Source organism: Prionailurus viverrinus, chromosome D3 (genome assembly GCF_022837055.1).
Source record: "Prionailurus viverrinus isolate Anna chromosome D3, UM_Priviv_1.0, whole genome shotgun sequence".
NCBI lineage: Eukaryota > Metazoa > Chordata > Mammalia > Carnivora > Felidae > Prionailurus > Prionailurus viverrinus.
In genome coordinates, this window is record NC_062572.1 from 42368169 (window position 1) to 42390814 (window position 22646).

Below are 22646 nucleotides of genomic sequence, written 5' to 3' on the forward strand. Positions count from 1 at the left end.
AATGGCACTTAAAAGAAAAGACAGACGGGATTTCAAGGTATTTGGAATTCAGGAGAAGAAGACTAAAACATCCAAGTTAACTAAGGTATTCACAATTACAAAAATAAACACATAAAGTCTAGGTGAAAAATCTCTTGTCCCTTACTATATTCCATAATTATTAATTCTAGTTTAGAATTATACCAGAATAAATACAAGAATTTTTTTTTTTCCTAGAGAAATCAAGGAAGATTAAGCATGATATGGAGGGAGTAGAAATTTTTCTCTTGATGGTTAGGAGAGGACTTGTATTCTGAGAAGCCAAAGGAGAAATTATGTAAAATGAGATTTCAAAGGTTCTCCCAGATTTTTAAGATCTGTGATGAGAAATATTTGAATGGAAGACTAAAATATATTTATTCTGTTGAAATTTATTTTATGCTTTGATAAAAATCTTACCTACTGAGCAATAATTTTGTATCACATAACCACTGAATGTGTGGACTGTTAGCCTAACATTTAGACTAAGCTTAAATTGTAGGACTGCTTCTTCTACAAAGACAACCTCTTTCTATAAATTCTTTAAATGGGTTCTGAGGAATAACAACTTTAAAAAATATAAATCAGAATCCTGTTTTCTAATTTACGAATTTATAACTTAGTTTTTCAATTTTCATATTTTGGATTTAAGTAATAATGCAACACATTAATGGCAGTGCTACCATTACTGGTTTAGGTAGTACACACAGCTACACACTTTGAGAGTAACCATCACCCTTTCTTTTCACTGTGTAGTTGGCTTGTGGTGCTAGGAAACTGTTTATAAAGAAACTACAATGGGCTTTGGAGTCAGAAAAACCTTGGTTTACGTCTAAGGTCTGCCTCTTACTAACTATATATTGACAATTAAATTCCTGAACTTCAATATCCTCATGCAAAACCTAGAAATACTATAAAAAACTCATATAGTGGTTGCAAAAGTAGTATGATGCACACAGGCATAAAGAACACTGATTAACATCCAGACTTTGGAGACAGACTCTGCCTGGATTTGAGCCCATGCTCTGCCGCTTACCCACATGTAATGTAACCTTGAGCAAGTTTTTTTTTAATCTCTCTACCTCAGTTTCAGTTTCCTCAATTTTATTTATTTATTTTTTAACGTTTATTTATTTTTGAGAGACAGAAAAAGACAGAGCATGAATGGGGGAGGAGCAGAGAAGAGAGGGAGACACAGAATCTGAAGTAGGCTCCAGGCTCTGAGCTATTAGCACAGAGCCTGATGTGGAGCTCAAACCCATGAACTGCAAGGTCATGACCCAAGCCGAAGTAGGACGCCTAACCAACTGAGCCCACTCAGGTGCCCCTCAGTTTCCTCACTTTTAAAACAGAGGTAAAAGCAGAAAGGAGAGATGCATATGAAATGGAAAAGTTCAACAAGTAAAACACAAATACGTAATAACACCACAAACCTTAACATCATTAAAAACTAAAGGTGTTGGGGACATCTACAAGAAAAACTTTCTACAAAACAGAATGTTCAGGATTGAATAATCAAAAGATAAAAATGAAAATACAATTCATTTGACAAAAGGAAAAACCAAAGAGGCAAAGAATTAAAGAAGGATGGAACTCTTTTGGCAGCAATTATGTATGAAGTTTTCTGCTATTGTTTTTTAAATTCTAGGAGCACCCCAGAATTCACTAACATTATTAGACTGAGAGAAATTCTTACCTTTTTCTTTTGTTGTCTCACTGAGGTTTGAGTCACATGAAAAGGTCTTGACTACCTATAAAGTCATCTGACATGAAAGCGTCTCTAAGCAGGTAACAAGCCTCGGACTGAGACATACTAATTTCTGCCACAGCCCTCAAAGGTAAGAATTACGGAATTCCACAATTAGGAATTATGCCAGTTTTGAATTCCGCCAAATCACTATTATGGTAATGAGAACAAGTAATTTATGGGAACACATTAAAAAGTACAAAAAAACCTGACACTTTTTATTATGATGTTACTTTAAAACACATTTTAAACATAACATAATAAAATGTACTGCCTCTTAAAAGGCTTAAACACAAACCTTTCCCAAAACATCTCCAGTGGCTTTAGTGTAGTTTGGAAGAGTACATGATCTTCTAGGTTTTTTCCTCAGTTCTTCCTGTTCTGATAGTTTTCTTTTCAAAAGTGCTTCAATGTGCGGCATCTGTAATTTGTAAAGAAAAATTAACTATAAGACCAATTACTCCCGTACCAGACATCCCAGAATGACAGCAGAGAAAAATCAACAATCTGGACAACTCAAGAACATAAAGTCATTAAACAGGCATTAATTTAAAAGAATGTGGCTCAATCCCAGACTTTAGCCTCTACTACAAAGATGTCATCATCAAGACAGCATGGTATTGGCACAAAAACAGACACATAGACCAATGGAATAGAATAGAAACCCCAGAACTAGACCCACAAACGTATGGCCAACTCATCTTTGACAAAGCAGGAAAGAACATCCAATGGAAAAAAGACAGTCTCTTTAACAAATGGTGCTGGGAGAACTGGACAGCAACATGCAGAAGGTTGAAACTAGACCACTTTCTCACACCATTCACAAAGATAAACTCAAAATGGATAAAGGACCTAAATGTGAGACAGGAAACCATCAAAACCTTAGAGGAGAGCAGGAAAAGACCTCTCTGACCTCAGCCGTAGCAATCTCTTACTCGACACATCCCCAAAGGCAAGGGAATTAAAAGCAAAAGTGAATTACTGGGACCTTATGAAGATAAAAAGCTTCTGCACAGCAAAGGAAACAACCAACAAAACTAAAAGGCAACCAACGGAATGGGAAAAGATATTCGCAAATGACATATCGGACAAGGGGCTAGTATCCAAAATCTATAGAGCTCACCAAACTCCACACCCGAAAAACAAATAACCCAGTGAAGAAATGGGCAGAAAACATGAATAGACACTTCTCTAAAGAAGACATCTGGATGGCCAACAGGCATATGAACAGATGCTCAATGTCGCTCCTCATCAGGGAAATACAAATCAAAACCACACTCAGGTATCACCTCACGCCAGTCAGAGTGGCCAAAATGAACAAATCAGGAGACTATAGATGCTGGAGAGGATGTGGAGAAACGGGAACCCTCTTGCACTGTTGGTGGGAATGCAAATTGGTGCAGCCGCTCTGGAAAGCAGTGTGGAGGTTCCTCAGAAAATTAAAAATAGACCTACCCTATGACCCAGCAATAGCACTGCTAGGAATTTATCCAAGGGATACAGGAGCACTGATGCATAGGGCCACTTGTACCCCAATGTTCATAGCAGCACTCTCAACAATAGCCAAATTATGGAAAGAGCCTAAATGTCCATCAACTGATGAATGGATAAAGAAATTGTGGTTTATATACACAATGGAATATTACGTGGCAATGAGAAACAATGAAATATGGCCTTTTGTAGCAACGTGGATGGAACTGGAGAGTGTGATGCTAAGTGAAATAAGCCATACAGAGAAAGACAGATACCATATGGTTTCACTCTTATGTGGATCCTGAGAAACTTAACAGGAACCCATGGGGGAGGGGAAGGAAAAAAAAAAAAAAGAGGTTAGAATGGGAGAGAGCCAAAGCATAAGAGACTCTTAAAAACTGAGAACAAACTGAGGGTTGATGGGGGGTGGGAGGGAGGGGAGGGTGGATGATGGGTATTGAGGAGGGCACCTTTTGGGATGAGCACTGGGTGTTGTATGGAAACCAATATGACAATAAAATTCATATATTGAAAAAAAAAAAAAAAGAATGTGGCTACAGAAATGTAAAGCTTCCACTTCACTGACTTTTTTATCTTAGTTAAGAAATTTATAACCTACAATAGGATTTCTCTTTTGTTACACACAAAGAAACAGAAGTTTAAAAAAAAACCCTATTGTCATGTTCTCTCATTTTCTTTGCCACCACATATACTGGTTATAACTTATGCAGCCCCTTCAATGCAGTTCTCAAATTGGTGGATTATTAATTTCACTTACTGGGGTCATTACATTAGAAATACAAGTTGCAATTTCTTTGAAAAAAGCACTCTATCATTTTGTTAGTCCTTTTAATGGTTAGTAAGTGATTAGGCTGCAATCCACATGTCTTGGAACCCCTGCAACAAGAGTGCCTACAACATTCTAAATAAAAATGGATGGAAAAAAAAAAAATTATAGACTAGAATTAAAAAAATTTTTTTTACATATACTTGGAAACTGTACCTGCTGTGTTGTAGGAATGTCAATATTATGTGTTTTTAGTTCAGTTTGCAACTGAGCCTCTTTTAATTTTGCTTCTTCAACTCGGCCTAAAATTAAAAACAAACAAACCTGTATCAATTTGTAATAACACCCAAAAGACAGTTTTTGAAAAATATTTTCAATCTCTTGTTTTTTTTTTCCTTTTTGATTGATGCTAAAGTAAAATATATAGTAACTATTTTAGAAATTCAAAATGAAACGAAGTCTAAAATTAAGATTTGGATCTAATACACAAAAATAAAAAACAAATTCAATAGGGTTATGGAAGATATTATATACTACACAAAAATAAAAAATACACAAAGAACAAATTCAATACGGTTAAGGAAGATATTATATATTAATACTGCAAACTCCAAGTAATCTTAGATAAATCATTTAATTCTAATCCACATGACTATACATAATTTATACATAACTGCCTAAAGGTTGTGACAAGAACCAAATAAGACTTTATAAAAAGAATTTTTACTGCTACTACTGACATATTACCATCTTCCTATTTAGCTCTAAATATCATTCATCTTAGATATACAAAAGTGTGTACTCTGAGGCAGGCAGAACAAATTTGTTGGTTAATGGTTCAACATTTTAATTTTGTAATTAACACAAAGCCAAAAGCTATAGTGAAAAAATAAGACAAATGGAAAAACATAAATGATTCAGCAAATGCCTTATCTTAACAATATTCAAAATTTATTAAAATTGCAGCAAACGTTGTGTGCACTGACTTATATGTAACTTATGTATTTCTATACAAGTGTGTGCTGCCCTGTACACCTCCATGGTGTGACATACTTCATATATTTTAAGTAAAATACAAGACTCAAACTAAAAATTAAAATACCTATCACTTCCGCAGTAATAATGTCTTTCAATATCTTTTGCCAGAACCTGAAGCTGGATATAAACATCATTATATGTCAAAAGCCTTAAACTTATACAGATTTCTAATAAAAAAAAAAATTTCAAATTTTTATAGGTAAGCAGAATATAAATTTATTTAAAATGATGGAATACATCATCCTAAGACCAAATAACTAATAAGGTGTTACTGCCTTACTTACACCATTGTTGCAGTGTTCTGCAGTTTACTTGTAGTTCAGGAAAGCAAACAATTTTTGTTTCTCATGGTCTCAACTTTCTGCCTTACATTCCCCCAAACCAATTTTTTTTTTATTACCTTTGAATACAAAATGACTTACACTTCATTTCATCAAGAAGCTGTTTGCTGGCTTCAAATAAACTTCTGTACATTATAATATTCTTAGATACCTGGTCCTTTTCTTTTGTAAGTGCTGCCATTTGTTGCTGCTTCTTAACATCTAAGAAAAACATTCAGATGATTTACTTCAAACAATCCTAAAATTGTGACTTTCCCAAAATATGTCATAATTAGAGAACTAAAAAGCACCAGGTTAATGGAAAGCAAAACAAGGTTATCTGAAGAACCACAAGAATAAGAAAAATCCTCTATTTTCCTAAAATCTTACCATTGTAAAACATAAAGGGTAGGATATATGGTTCTAATGTTCTTGATAGAGCAGGTAGCTGAGGCTCAAATATAATAAAATATTCAGTACTATCCCTTCCAGGACTACTTTCTGCCAGCACTAGATTCTGTAAAAAGAAAAAAAAAAAAAAACAGTAAGGAAAAACAAGATTTAAGAATGTATTTGTCAACGTATAAATGTTATGTATCTGTCTTCTATTTCCAAGTGGTAAACGTTCAAGGCAAAAGGCATTGACTGATCCTTAAGATCCATTAAACATTCACTAAAACATCAGCACCACCCAAGACATAAAACTTTTTACCTTTTGGTACTGGTTTGAAAGTCAAATGATCTTATCAATAAATACATTATACAAAAATTATATATAATAGATAATTATAAGAAAAAGTATCTTTTCTTTCAGAACGCAAGTATCAACGGCCACTTACTGTCTTGACCTGCAAAGTCTTCTTGATGCCAACCTTTAAGAAGTTGAAGCAGTGTGAAACAGTTGATGGCATGAAAGTTATAAAAACAATCACAAAGACATGCCCAAAGCCCAATGCTGAGTTTAAGTTACAGCTGTTACCATGGAAGTAGACCCACTAGTCCCAGGTGACCAAAAAAAAGATCCTAAAAAGCTTGAAAGATTTGTTTTCTTTTTAATTATATTTTCATTAATGCACACACAAAAACACTTCTGATATATTTTAGCTTAAGACCATAGCACATAACAATACTGCAAATTATAGTTACCTCCTAAATTATTTATTACATTCTTATAGGAAACAAGGATACTAGCTGTTTCACTAGTAGTTTTACACTACTAGTACAATTCACTGATAGAGAAGTAGAATTTTTAAAAGTTTACATTGGTAAAAATAGTGTAGAAAAATCCATGAAATAAAATTACAAATAAACTACAGATAATAATTTTCTTTCCAAGGAATACAGAATACAAGCCCACCTTTAAACCAAGGCACAATCACACATAATTTCTGAAAATTGTTTTCAATGTATTTACATGAATAGTCGCACAAAAATAAAATACAGGTCACATTTTAAAAGTATATAAACTGAACTTCATAGTTCAGCAGTTGGCTTTTAGCAAGGAGTCTGACTTGTTGATCAATGCAAGTGAATGTCTAGATAGCACTTCGTAAAACTTATGGAATAGTATAGGTATACTACACTATATCCTCTCATCAGGTGAACAATTAATTTGCTTACAAATTTTAAACTAGTATTTATAAATACAGCAAAGAAAATATCTTTATTTCTATGTATGTTCTCTAGAATAATGAGAAACAGAACTCATTAAAAACACTATTTTAATAGGTACTATCAAATTTCCCTTCCAAAAGCCCATCAATTTATCCTCTCATCATTAGAGTGTAAAAATACCTAGTTTCCCTGAGGCTGGCCAACACATAATTATCAAGTTTCCCCCTCCACCCAATGAAATGGATTAAAAAGAACCAGTCATTATTGGTTAGCATGTCTCTGACTGGTGTTAAGGTTATGCTTCTTGTTTATTGGCCCTTTATATTTTCTCTTCCATTAACTGCCTGCTCATATTCTTCAGTGATTTATTTTTCTACTAGATTGTCTTTTTTCTTATTGATTTGCAGGAAGTTCTTAAGGAGATTTAGAAATATGTTTAATATACCTAACCCAATACTGGTGTGAGTGCACTGCAGTATTTCTACACAATTTAATTAAAAACATTTTTATTGTACAGTCATATAATGAATCTCTACATGCCCACCCTTCAGGGTCAATAATTATCAATATGTTGCCACTATTCTTTTAATTCTGTTCAAGATAAGATTGTGGTACATAAAGTTTTAACTTTTTATGTAGTTAAATATAAAATCTTTTCTTTTATGTATTACTACGGAGGCCCTTCCTGGAGCACTTGGGTGGTCAGTCAGTTATGCATTCAACTTCAGCTCAGGTTGTGACCTCAGGTTGTGACCTCACAGTTCGTGAGTTTGAGCACCGCATCGGGTTCTCTACTGTCAGCTTGGAGCCTGGAGCTGTGTCTCCTGCTCTCAAAAATAAATAAACATTAAAAAAAAAAAAAAAAGAGAGAGAAAAGGCCCTTCCTATTTCAAAGTTCTATGGTTTGTAACCTCTGATGTACAGCTTAGCAAGAGAAAAGGATACAAAGAATAATGGAAATGAAGAGAACTGAAGAGTCCATTAGTGGATCCAAGCATAAATGGGAATTTGGAATATGGGGAACGAACAAATCCATAGCGGAATAAAAGTTAGAAATCTTTTTCAGAAATTTCTAGGGGCACCTAGGTGGCTCAGTCAGTTAAGCGTCCAACTCTTGATTTTGGCTCAGGTCATGATCTTATAGTTTGTGTGTTTGAGCCCTGCGTTAGGCTCTGCACTGATAGTGTGGAGCCTACTTGGGATTCTCTCTCCCTGCTCCTCCCTCTGCTGTGCTCTCTCTCTCTCTCTAAATAAATAAACTTAAAAAAATTTTCTTAATGTTTACTTTTAGGAGAGAGGGAGAGAGAGAGAGAGACAGAGAAACAGAAACAGGGACAGAGTGTGAGTGGGGGAGGGACAAAGAGAGAGGGAGACACAATCTGAAGCAGGCTCCAGGCTCCGAGCTGTCAGTACAGAGCCTGATGCAGGGCTTGAAACCATGAACTGTGAGATCATGACCTGAGCCTAAGTCAGACACTTAACCCAGGCACCCAAAAATAAGCTTAAAAAAAAGAAAGTCTTAAAAAAAAAAAAAAAGAAACTTCTAGATCATACCTCAAGATCATAAAAGCCATATATGAATGACCCAATGCAAATATCATCCTCAATGGGCAAAAACTGAGAGCTTTATCCCTAAGGTCAGCAACAAGACAGGGATGTCCACTCTCACCACTGTTATTCAACATAGTATTGGAAGTCTTAGCCTCTGCAATCAGACAACACAAAGAAATAAAAGGCATCCAAATCAGCCAGTAGGAGGTGAAACTTTTGCTCTTCACAGATGACATGATCTATATGGAAAACCCAAACATTCCACCAAAAAACTGCTAGAACTGATTTATGAATTCAGCAAAGTTTTAGGATAGAAAATCAATGCACAGAAATCGGCTGCATTCCTATACACAATAATGAAGCAACAGAAAGAGAAATCAAGAAATAGATCCCATTTACAATCGTCAAAAACCATAAAATACCCAGGAATAAATCTAACTTGAAGAGGTGAAAAATATATACGCTGAAAACTATACAAAGCTTATGAAATTGAAGAAGACACAAAAAAATGGAAAAAGATTCCATGCTCCTGGATAGGAACAACAAATATTGTTAAAAATGTCGATACTACCCAAAGCAATCTACATATTCAATGCAATCCCTATTAAATAACACCAGCATTCTTCACAGAGCTAGAACAAATAATCCTAACATCTGTATGGAACCAGAAAAGACCCCAAATAGCCAAAGCAATCTTGAAAAAGAAAACCAAAGCAGGAGGCATCACAATCCCAGACTTTATTCAAGTTATACTGCAAAGCTGTAATCATCAAGACAGTATGGTACTGGCATAAGAACACACACTCCGATCAGTGCAACAGAATAGAGAACTCAGAAATGGACCCATAAATGTATGGCCAACTAATCTTTGACAAAGCATGAAAGAATGTCCAATGGAATAAAGACAGTCTCTTCAACAAGTAGTGCTGGGAAAACTGGACAGCAACATGCAAAAGAATGAACCTAGACCACTTTCTTACACCGTACACAAAAATAAACTCAAAATGGATGAAAGACCTAAATGTAAGACAAAGAGTCATCAAAATCCTCGAGGAGAAAGCAGGCAAAAACCTCTTTGATCTTGGCCGCAGCAACTTCTTACTCAACACGTCTCTGGAGGCAAGGGAAACAAAAGCAAAAATGAACTACTGGGACCTCATCAAAATAAAAAGCTTCTGCACAGCAAAGCAAACCATCAGCAAAACCAAAAGGCAACCGACAGAAAGGGAGAAGATATTTGCAAACAACATATCAGACAAAGGGTTAGTATCCAAAATCTATAAAGAACTTATCAAACTCAACACCAAGAAAATAAATAATCCAGTGAAGAAATGGGCAAAAGACATAAATAGACACTTCTCCAAACAAGTCATCCACATGGCCAACTGACACACGAAAAAATGCTCAACATCATTCATCATCAGGGAAATACAAATCAAAACCACAATGAGATACCACCCTACACCTGTCAGAATGGCTAACATTAACAACTCAGGCAACAACAGATGTTGGTGAGGGTGCAAAAAAAAGAGAATCTCTTTTGCATTGCTGGTGGGAATGCAAGCTGGTGCAGCCACTCTGGAAAACAGTATGGGGGTTCCTCAAAAAATTAAAAATAGAACTACCCTATGACCCAGCAATTGCACTACTAGGTATTTATCCAAGGGATACAGGTGTGCTGTTCCAAAGGGACACATGCACCCCCATGTTTATAGCAGCAGTATCAACAATAGCCAAAGTATGGAAAGAGCCCAAATGTCCATCGATGGATGAGTGGATAAAAAAGATGTGGTGTGTGTGTGTGTGTGTGTGTGTGTGTACACACACACACACACACACACACACACACACACACACAATGGAGTATTATTCGGCAATCCAAAAGAATGAAATCTTGCCATTTGCAACTACGTGGATGGAACTGGAGGGTAATATGCTAAGTGAAACTAGTCAGCCAAAGAAAGACAAATATCATATGACTTCACTCATACGAGGACTTTAAGAGATGAGACAGACGAACATAGGGAAGGGAAACAAAAATAATATAAAAACAGGGAGGGGGACAAAACATAAGAGACTCTTAAATATGGAGAACAGAGGGTTACTGGAGAGGGTGTGGAAGGGTGGATGGGCTAAATGGGTAAGGGGCACTAAGGAATCTACTCCTGAAATCATTGTTGCACTATGTGCTAACTCATTTGGATGTAAATTAAAATAAATAAATAAATAAATAAATAAATAAATAAATAAATAAATAAATAAGAAATTTCTAGATGACATAAGCAATAAAGAGAATTAGAAAACAACTTGAACAATAGGCTTAGATTATAACCTGAATTAAACAATACACATTCTTTTCAATCAAATGCGGAACATTTAATTATCATTAACCATTATATTATTGTTATATTAACAAACAACTAGTCTTGTTCTGAGCCAGTATTTCCTAAATGTCCATATTGATGAGAACTACCTGTTTGTTACATCAGATTACAGAGCCCCTATCTTAGACCTAATAAATCAACAGCTGGGCCAGAAGCCAAGAAGGACTTGAGAGTTTTCTGCTTATTCAGTGGGATATTAGGAACCTCTAGTGGAAAGTCATATGAATGACATGAAGCTTAGATTCTATATATGCAGCTGCAAGGGAATAGCTTAAGTCACCATCTTAACCTCATAAATGTGTAGAGCCAGAGTAGCAACTTCAAATGCCTACAAGGGGAGGGGAGGTCAAGGAAACAAGACAAAGGTAAGTGGGCTAGGTGTATTCTTCCAACACAAACCTACTTTGCACATTCAAAATGTTTTCTTTGTCTTTCAACATGTGGCTTTCATTACCTAATTTGTTAGGGTACAAGAAAATTTCACTTTTACTCTCTACTATAACAAAAATAAAAGAACAAGTGTGAATATAAGTAACAAATGACAACTGCCCTCAATGTCAAGAGATAAAAACAAGTGGCATGAATACAAGGGACTGGAAAATCCTTCTGCCCTAAGAGAATCATAGTCCAGTATTGCCAGATCTTTAGAATTCTCCAAATAAATCAGAGATGCAGATCATTATGTAAAACCTCCAGAACTTCAAATACTGGAAACTAATTAAGATGGAAATGCTGTAATGGTCTGTCACTGACAGACTAACCAATACATTTACTGCAGGCCAGGTGCAAGCAGGTAGGCTCCCCAATTTTAAGCCTAATGTTATTAAAACAATGTAGTATTGGCACTGGATTAGATAAAAAGATGAACACTGGCAACAATAAAAAAAATACCAGAAAGATGGGGTGCCTGGGTGGGTCAGTCGACTGAGCATCCAACTCTTGATTTCAGCTCAGGTCATAATCCCAGGGATGTGGAATCAAGCCCTGCATATTGGGCTCCACACTGAGCATGGAGCCTACTTAAGATTCTCTCTACCTCTGCCCCTCCATGCTGTGTGCATGCGCATCCTCTCTCTCTCTCTCTCTCAAAAACAGATATAGGGGCACCTGGGTGGCTCAGTCAGTTAGCGTCTAAATCTTGATTTAGGCTCAGGTCATGATCTCATGTGGGATCCAGCCCTCCTGCATCAGGCTCTGCACTGACACTGCAGAGGCTGCTTGAGATTCTTTCTCCCTCTCTTTCTGCCCCACCCTGCCGCTTGCTCTTTCTCTCTCAAAATAAACAAACATTAAAAAATAAATAAATCTAAGAAAGGTGACATTTCAGATTTACAGGTACAGGAAGAATTATTCAATAAATGATACCAAGAAATTTAATGAATTTGAAAAATGTTAAAAATAATCAAAAGATTAATGGCATAAGAGTACTAGGGCAGGAATTGTGGACATAATCCTTTCTGCACTCCAGTATAAACAAAGCTAAAATCTAAAAAAAAAAATCAGGAAACAATCCTTATATACAAAAGAACATGATTATCTGTAATATAAAATTATGAAAATGATGAATATTCCACAAGACAAAGCATCAAGGGACAATCCTAAAAAGATCAAGAACAAGAAAAATATTCAACCTCACTAATAACAAAAGATTTTTTTAAATATAGGAAACTTGGGTTAGAGTTCCAAAAATCATTCATATTTAGGGCTGGTAATATTATGAAGGTAAATACACATTATTTCTGGTGGGAATGTAAACTAAACAGCAAATGGCAATATCTACCTACCAAAAGGCTTAAAATTCTGCCTCCAATTCTACTTCTAGCAATTTCTAAAATAAATAATCAGACATGCAAAACGATGTACACAGAAGAAACCTGATGAAAGCATTGTTGACAACAAGCTTTGGAAAGCAACTAAATTTCCACTTAGGACTGATTAAATTATGATCATAATACAATGACTAAGTTTACACGTACTGATAAAATATGCCATGGATGTGTTAAATAAAATTTTTATAAAAGCACAGTTTTATATTAATGAAATTTTATACCCTACTCACGTATATAAATAATATACACATGGGGTATCTGTGCAGTGTTTGTGTATATACAGAAAATCTGTAAGGTAAGTCTCACTAAATTGCTAATCAACATTATCTCTGATGGGTGATAAAATAGTGATTGTTTTTGAAGTTTCTGCACTGTGTATTTTTTATACAAGTAAAAGTATTTCCATTTTGAAAAATAAAAGTAACAAAGATAAACTTTTTATAAAATTTTTTCTAGATATGTATACATTTTTTAAATATTTACTTTGAGAGAAAGAGACAGAGCACAAGCAGGGGAGGGACAGAGATAGAGAATCCCAAGCAGACTCCATGCTGTCAGCCCAGAGTCCAACTTGGGTTCCATCTCAGCAACCGTGAGATCATGACCTGAGCCAAAATCAAGATTCAGATGCTTAACTGACTGAGCCCCTCAGGTGCCTTGATATATGTATATATTTTACCTGGGCTATATTATATTCTATTTCTATCCACAGAATGGTAACTTTTCAATGAAACACGAATATATTATCACCAAAGCTAAACATCACTACAATCAGAGAAAAGAGTCATCCATAGGGAAAAAGAGGTTCTTGCTTATAGTAAGAATGATCCTGGGTCCAATGTGTAATAGCTTACAGCAAAATCACAAAGTATTTCCACTGACTTTTCAATTTAATGCTATACTTAGAACATCTTCATAGTTATATACACAAAAGAATGGGTATTTAACTCTGTGGTTTATAATATTAAATACAGAAATATTATCTACCAGAAGACATAAAAATTACCGTGATTTCAGCTGAGCCTTTCACAAAGGGAAATTCCAGCGTTCTAACTTTCCCAATAAAGAGTGGTGTATCTGTATCTTCCTCATTAGAACCTTTAATTGTAGCTACTACAGTGCCAACCAAATCAATTCCAGTTTGATTATTGTAGTCATCCTTCAAGTAAACAAAAGATAAATTAGAAGAACTGGTAAGGAGATTAAATCCAGAAAAGGAAATGAATGTATCAGAAATACAATATAAACTCTAAATATTTAATTATCATCATCCTTCTTACTCCAAACACAGAATTCAGTTCTCGGATTAAGAGCTCCACAGGCAGAAAATAATCTGAGAAACTGTAAAAGAACCAGAGGCTTCCATCTAATATAATGATTTATAACTGTCTATATTAAAAGGACTCCCATTTTAAAATTTCACCTTGTCTTCTACTTTTATTCATCTATTGATCTAGGAAGAGAAGAATGACTCACCCGTCTAAAACAGCAAAAAACTTTCTGAAAGGAGTAAAGTATCCCACCAGCAAAATTTTCCATAAAGGTGAAGTCGGCTACTTTGTTTTATGTATTTTTGTTAATATTCTCAGCAGCTCTATTGCTGCTTACTCTCTCGGTAATAAGAAGCTTTAAAGAGCTCATTGTGATCAATCATCAGAGGAGATCTCTCAAAAATAATTATTTCCTTCTGTCCCAATAGTGAAATGGACACTGAGGAATCAATTTACTTCACACATGTTCATAATACATACATGAAAGAAAGGTATGTATTAGGAAAGGTAGGCAAATTCCTGCATTTTTGAGTCAGTCCTACTTAGTATATCTGGATATATTTTATGTATAATGTTACACATTCTCTGTATTCAAATACAAAGGTATTTATAAACATTTCATTCACCCACACAAATTTTCCATATTATCTTAAACTGAATAATTAAGGTCTAACTCTTTAAATAACTATTCTGTACACTAAAACTAGAAATAATTTTTCTTATTCTTTGCAATTTTGGAAGTAAATAAACATTACCGTAATAATAAGATGTAAATCTTTGGCCAAGGTCCTACTGGCAACTGAACGAACATTTGAAACAGCTGGTGTAGCTGGCTGGATTTTAGGAACTAACTTCACAGGTTCATTAGGCAGAACATCAACTATAATCTTACAAAACAAAAGCAGCATTGTGATGAATAATATATTGATGGTTTAGTATTTAAGAGTAAGACAAGAAATAATGCTAGCATATACTAAATAAAATGAAATGTTACCTTCTAAAATAGATTTTCTTAATCTCCTGAACTTGGAATCAACTTACTTTTTAAATTCAGAAAAGATAAATTCAGAGATAAATTTTTGCATGTTAACAGTCATCTAAGAACAAATTTAGAGGGATTTAAAAATACAGACAATTTTGGGGGCACCTGGGTGGCTCAGTCAGTTAAGCAAGTGTCTGATTCTAGATATCGGTTCAGGTCATGATCTCAGGGTTTCATGAATTTAAACCCTGCATAGAGTCTGTGCTGACAGCATGGAGCCTGCTTGCGAGTCTCCCTCTTTCTCTGCTCCTCCCTCACTCAACTCTCTCACAATAAATAAACTTTAAAAAAAACCAGATTTTTAAAAATTTAGTACACTAAGACATTGAATGGAGATGATGTATATCAAAATTACTTTAAATTTCATTATTCAGAATTACTAGTATCTAAAATGTTATTAACTGAAAAATTTTCATGTATGGTTGATAGAAGTAACCTATCATGATATACACTAAAATGCCTACTGGAGTCTTTGAAATAAAGAGAAATGGAAAAAATAATTTCTACATCAGGTCATATTATTGAACATAATTTAAATATATTCTTTTCTAATAGTCCTGAAAATTGCACTATTTATACTTTGCATCCAATAATTAATTCACTTTTAAAACAAAACCTTTTCATTCCTACACTAGGCAAGAAAATGTAAAGCTAACTATAGTATATAAAAAGAGTAAGCAAACCTGTTCACTGTTAAGAATATTTGCTTTATCCATCATAAAACCAAACTGGATACAATAGGTCCCCACTTTGTTAGGAATTGCTTTATCCCTAAGTTAGAAAGAAAGAGAAGATCACTGACAACTTTTAATTAAAAAGAGAAGGAATTCAAAGCATCAACATATTCCGTTCCTTCCACAAAATGCATACAAAAACAATTACTATTACTAAATTTGCCTTCATTCAACAAATATTTCCCATAATATCAAGCTTTACTCCAGGTCTGTCTTACCTGGATATTCTTTCTCAAAATACCCAGAAATGAAGCTCTGGATATGGCAAAAGTTCACAAGAACAGGAATATAAAAGCTGACAAACTGGTAAACACAAAAATGCTGAGTTATGTGTCAGGTGAATTTTGCCTTGTTTCTACAAAATAAATATCCAACTCACAGTTTTATATTTCAAAATTATAGGATATCCTGATCTTTTTATATTACTATTTTCCTTTCAAGCACCATTCTAAATATTTAAGTTTACATATAACACAAGGCATTCACTATGACTTACTTATCAATAAAGAGCTCAGTACTTAATAAGAGGTACACATACTAGTATGCTTTGATCACACCTAATGAAAGCAAAAACATGAATAACATTTTCTGGTATAACTTGCATGATATGTGCAACACGGCTCTAGATCTCTAAGGTGGCTTTTGCATGTCATTCACATTCTCAAAATACTGGATAACGGAGTAAAAAAGAACAAAGGCTTTGAATATGTATCTGTATTGAAATCCCAGAACTGCAATATATATGAAAACTTGGAGAAAATAATCTATGTCATGTTTCTCCAAGAGAAGAATTCCTAATAAAGTCATAGTAAGACTGAAACAAGACCTCTGCTTCCAAATGGCAGGCAAACTCTTCCTGATGAAGACAAGCATATTTTATTTTTATTTTATTTTTTAAAGTTATTTTTTAATTCCAGTATAGTTAACACACAGTGTTGTATTAGTTTCAGGTGTACAATATAGTGATTCAAAATTCAACACATTACTCAGTGTTCATCATGGTTAGTGTACTCTTAATCCCCTTTAACTATTTCACCCATACTCCCCACCTGCCTCCCCTCTGGTAACCACCTGTTTATTCTCTATGCTTAAAGGTCTGGTTTTTTTTGTTTGACCCTTTTCCCCCTTTTCTTCATTTGTTCTGTTTCTTAAATTCCACATATGAGTGAAATCATATGGTATTTGTCTTTCTTTGACCTATTTCACTTAGCATTATACTCTCTAGATCCATAGGTCTTGATATTCAAACAAGTGTATTTTAAAAGGCATTTGCTTGGGGCGCCTGGGTGGCGCAGTCGGTTAAGCGTCCGACTTCAGCTCAGGTCACGATCTCGCGGTCCGTGAGTTCGAGCCCCGCGTCGGGCTCTGGGCTGATGGCTCAGAGCCTGGAGCCTGTTTCCGATTCTGTGTCTCCCTCTCTCTCTGCCCCTCCCCCGTTCATGCTCTGTCTCTCTCTGTCCCAAAAATAAATAAATAAACGTTAAAAAAAAAATTAAAAATAAATAAATAAAAGGCATTTGCTTGAAGATGTTAAAGAGATAACAAAAGTGAAAAATAACTCAACAGGATATAAGATAGCATGGAGATCCTGGGAAGGGAGTTTCACATTTAAGGCTGCTTTAATCAATCCTGGGAACACGTCATAGGCATAGAGGTGAACCTAGTCAGATAGGCTTCCAAGGGAAAAACAACTCAGCTTTGAATCATGTCAATCTCTGAATGTGGACTTAAGTGATAAAAAGACTGCTACTGGCCCAAATAACAGAAGCAAATGTAAACCCACCCTGGAGAAAGAAAATGCCTGACACTTGAAATTATTTTCATAAATATTCATAAACAAAATGTATGGTAAACAATAAAAAACAGGTACATAAAGAGGCAAGAAAACTAGAATGAAAACCGACAGAAGCAAAAGACCACTGAAACACACCAAAAGGAACTTGAGGCAGACTTTTAATAAACTCTGGTTACTGCTTCTTAGGGTAATAAAAGACAAGACTGGGAATTCCAACACAGAACTGGACTTTAAAAAGCAAAAACAAAACTAAACTAATAATGCCAAACATAAATTGTTTATTCAAAGATGGCTTTAATAGCAAACTGGATACACTGAAGGTATTTCAGAAGAAAATATCTAGAATGAAGGGAGACAAAAAAAAGAGTGGCAAATAGAGAAAAGAGGATGAAAGACTGAGAATGATGTAAGGACTAATATGCCAGAAAAAGAAGAAGGAAAGAATGAACAGAAGCCATATTTGATGAAATGGCTGATAGTTTTTATAGGCTTTGATTTTATGGTCTTTGAGTTTGAAAAATTAAGTAGAATAAATAAAAAGAAATCCATGAATAGGCATGTCATAGTAAAATTGTTGAAAACCAAACTTAAAGCAACCAAAGAAGAGTGGAAATGATTACTTTTCAAGATAAAAATAAGGCTGACAGCTTAACTCCTCAACGTAAACAACAGGACAGTGAAGGCTGTCTTGAAAGTACTGCAAGAAAGAACTGCCAATCTAGAATATCATTTCTAAGAAAAATACTCATCTAGTATGAAGGTGGAGTAAATATATTTTCAGGTAAAAAAGAGACAATTCATCGCCAGCAGATGTACACTAGAGGAAATACTAAAGGAACTTCCTCAGATGCAAAACCTGAGTGGAAGATTAACAGAATAAATGAGTTAGTAAATCTAAATGAACACTATATAAACCAATAATGTATTCATAGGCTTGACATATACAATAATGAAGGCATTTAAGTTGAGAGAAATGGTGTTTAAGTGTTCTAAGATCCATGCAGGCCAAAGAGAGGGCAAAAAATGCAAAGTGTCGTCACACATTCCTATAGGATGCCAACTATGCATGCTGAAATCTCTTTTAAAAAACCCACTTACAGAATAGTAAGAATGTATAACTACCAAGTTAATGAGAAAAAACAATAACTAAAAACAATAAATTCTAAAGAAAAAGGAACAAAGAGTAGGAGGATCAAATAAACAGGTTGAGCCAAAAGCAAGTGCTTTCAATTATTATTTGTAAGATCTAAACTTTTCATTTAAAAGATTATTTAAAAAAATAACTATAATGCCATCTATAAAAGATCACTTAAAATATAAAGATACAAAAGTAATGAAAAAAGATATTTATCCAAAAACTCTCATGATCCCTAAGGTGGCTTTTGCAGATGACTTATATGGAAAGTTGGTATACTGTTATCAAAGTAGATTTCCAAGCAAAAAGCATCACTAGAGAAAAAAGGTGAATACTTCACATAATGTTAGCCAATTCAATTGGCCAAAAAAACATAATAATGTAAATCTGTATGTAAATATTAACACAGCCTAATAAAATGTGTGAACACTAACAGAACTAGGAGGCAAAGTAATTCCGTACTCATAATGGGAGATTTGCAACACTGCTTAAAAAATACACCTATACAGGGGTGCCTGGGGGACTCGGTTAAGCGACCGACCCTTGATTTCGGCTCAGGTCATGATCTCACAGTTTGTGAGATCAAGCCCTGTGTTGGGTTCTATACTGACAGCAAGGAGCCTGCTCAGGATTCTCTCTCTTTCCTCTCTCTCTCTGTTCCTCCCCCACTCGCGCTCTATCAAAATAAACATTTAAAAATATATATACAGTAAAACCTTGCTTTGTGAACATAATTCATTCCAGAAACATGCTTGCAATCCAAAGCACTCGTATATCAAAAGCGAATTTCAAGAACCATTGGCTCAGTTGTGATCATTCGGCATCACCGTACTACTTGTATTGCAAAACATCACCTGTTTATCAAGTTAAAACTTATCAGAAATGTTTGTCTTGCAGAACACTCTCCAAAAAAGTTACTTGCAATCCCAGGTTTTACTGTATACAGAAAAATTAAAAATATAGAAAAAAATTAAACATAGAAAAATGAAACACAAGGATTACCAAAATTTGAATTAATGAACATAACACTGTACTTCACATGCAGTGTTTATTATTTTCTAGTGTACATATTTACCAAATTGACCATATGCACATACTACAATTACCAATTAGTTTCAAAGAAATGAAATTATATAAGGTAGGCTCTCTGATTACAGTGGAATTAAGCCAGAAATCAGCAACAGAAAAAGAACAAGAAAATCCCAAAACTCAGAAATTAAACAATATACTTCTAAAGAATAGCCATGGGTAGAAGATGAAATCACAATCGAAATTAGAAAATATCTTGATCCAAATAATAATGAAAATACAATGTAAAAAAACTTGCAAAATTTGTACCTCTACATGTATAAACACATATATTTAAACAGAAGTATTTATAGTCACATATGTGCATATACAGGCTGAAAATAAGCATGTTAAGCAGCAATCCTAAGAAGTGTTAAAAAGGAAAAAGTTGGTTCTTCAAAAACACCTACAATATTTACATCTCCTGGTAAGATTAGCTGAGTAACAAAAAATAATGTGAACAATGGGAGATCACTATAGATCCTACAGGCATTAAAATTAAATTATGAACGAATTTTTAAATTAACATAAAGAATGACAAATTGAAAACTGTAAGTTACCAAAACTGACCACAGACAAGGAAATACAAATACTCATATAACTGCTGAATTTGAAGAAACTAAATCCATACTACAACCTTCCTCCCCAAAACTACAGGCACAGATGTCTACACTAATGAAATCTACCAAACATTTAAGGAAGAAATAATGACTCTCACACAAGATCCAGAAAATAAACCAAGACTTAGGGCCCACTTCTCCCTGTTACTTTAGTGAGGCATTCATGACCTAGATACTAAACCTAAAAAGAACGTTTTAGAAAGCGTAGGTAACCCTGACTCATTAATGTAGATGAAAAAATTCCAATCAAATATTAGCAAAACAAAACGGTCAATACATAAAAGAGGTTATGCATCATGATGAAAATGGATTTACTCCAGTGATACAAGACTGGCTGAATGAACATTCAGAAAGTTAATGTTCTGTAAAATTCAGCACATTAAAAACGAAAGGAAAAATATCACATATTACCTCAATAGATGATAAAATCTAATGTCAATCCATAATAAGTAGAAATTCTCTTACTAATGATTAGAAATGAACAGACTGATAAATATATCTACCAACGAAATTAGGAACTGGGGATGAATTAGAATGACCACTCTCATCATATCTAAAATTTTACTGTAAGTCCAAGCCAGTTAAATATGGCAAAAAAAAGAAAATGCACAATGACTGAAAAGTAATTAACCTATCATTATTCACAGGCGTTGATGTGCATCTATTCTGAAATCCCAAAGAATCTATAAACAAAACTGGAGATTAAGGAAGTGAGGAGAGATGTTGGCTACAATGTCAATAAACACAAGTGAACTGGATTTCTGTAACCAACAACAAACGTAAAAAACGTTAAAGGATGTTGTCTACAATAGCATCCAAAATATCAATGATCTTTATCTAGACATTATGCGAAATGAAATAAATCAGACAATTACATATACTCTATTATTTCACTTATATGTAGAATCTAAAAAACTCAAACTTGTAGATACAAAGAACAGATTGGTTGTTGCCAAAGGTAGGAGCTGGGAGATGGAGGAAATGGATCAAGGTGGTCAAAAGACACAAAGTTTCAGTTAAAAGATAAGTAAATCCTTGGGAAGAAATGTGTAGCATGGTGGCTACAGTTAACAATACTGTAGCGTATATTTGAAAGTTGCTAAGAGAGTAAATCTTAAAAGTTTCCACCACAAGAAAAAAACTTTGTAGTTATTTAAGGTAATGCATGTTAACCGAACTACCATGGGAAACATTTGGGTGGAGATATATATCTATCTTGAATCAGTGTTATATACCTTAAACTAATACAATGCTATGTGTTAATTATATCTCAATAAAACTGAAAAAAAATCACCTATTTAGGTATTCATCTAAGTAAAGATGTAGGACACTTTGATTTAAAATAGTGCAAAATGATACAGAGAAACTAAAGAAAAAAATAGAGGAATATGACATATTAGTAGACTGCAAGATGTTCCCAAATTTCTACCAAAAAAATCCCAACAGCTTTTGTTATTAAAATTGTATTTGGTATTTGAACTTGGTAATAGGATTCTGAAATTTATATGGAAAATTAAGGGCCAAGATATTCAAAAAGAACAAAGTTACAGGGCTTGTTCTATAAGATATCAAACTTATCAAGAAGTACGGTATGGTAAAATATAGACAAACAGGTGAAGAAATCGAAATAGGGAGTCAGATGCACACAAATATGGACATATGATTTAAAATAAAGATGGCACAGTGGAACAATGATCTCAATAAAAAATACAGACACAACTATTTATTCATACATAAATTAAAAAAAAAAACCTGACCTGTACTTATACCTCATACATTAAAAATATTAATTCCAAGAATAACTGTACAAAATTATAATAAAAAAGAGCGGACAAAGTTGGGGCACTTGGCTGGCTCAGTCAGAAGAGCATGCAACTCTTGATCTCAGGATCATGAGTTCAAGCCACACATTGGGTGAAGAGAAGGCTTAAATGAATTAAAAACAAAACAAGGAAAGAGTTAGTGTTCCCAAGACCACCCCCAGGTTTGATGATTAAGAGAACTCACAGGACTCTGTTAATAGTCATACTCACAGCTATGATTTATTACAGTAAAAGGATACAAAGCAATATCAGGAAAGGGAAAAGATGAATAGGCAACATCCAAGAGAGAACATACACAAACTTTCAAGGGTTCTTTTGCAGTGGAGTCACAAAGGACTTAATTGCCCAGCAACAAGTTATGATAACACACACAAAATGCTGTTAACCAAAGTAATCT

General features: G+C 34.3%; 1 protein-coding gene across 1 annotated transcript in view; it reads right to left on the minus strand.

Moving 5' to 3' along the window:
• Positions 1-22646, minus strand: part of SMCHD1 (structural maintenance of chromosomes flexible hinge domain containing 1) — a 162082-nt gene that overhangs the window by 36158 nt on the left and 103278 nt on the right. The window contains exons 35-41 of the mRNA XM_047827631.1: positions 15758-15845; positions 14788-14919; positions 13768-13920; positions 5774-5900; positions 5486-5605; positions 4242-4327; positions 2064-2186 (exon numbers count right to left, since the gene is read on the minus strand). Of these exons, the coding sequence (XP_047683587.1) occupies positions 2064-2186; positions 4242-4327; positions 5486-5605; positions 5774-5900; positions 13768-13920; positions 14788-14919; positions 15758-15845 (829 nt within the window). The remainder of the gene's footprint in view (positions 1-2063; positions 2187-4241; positions 4328-5485; positions 5606-5773; positions 5901-13767; positions 13921-14787; positions 14920-15757; positions 15846-22646) is intronic.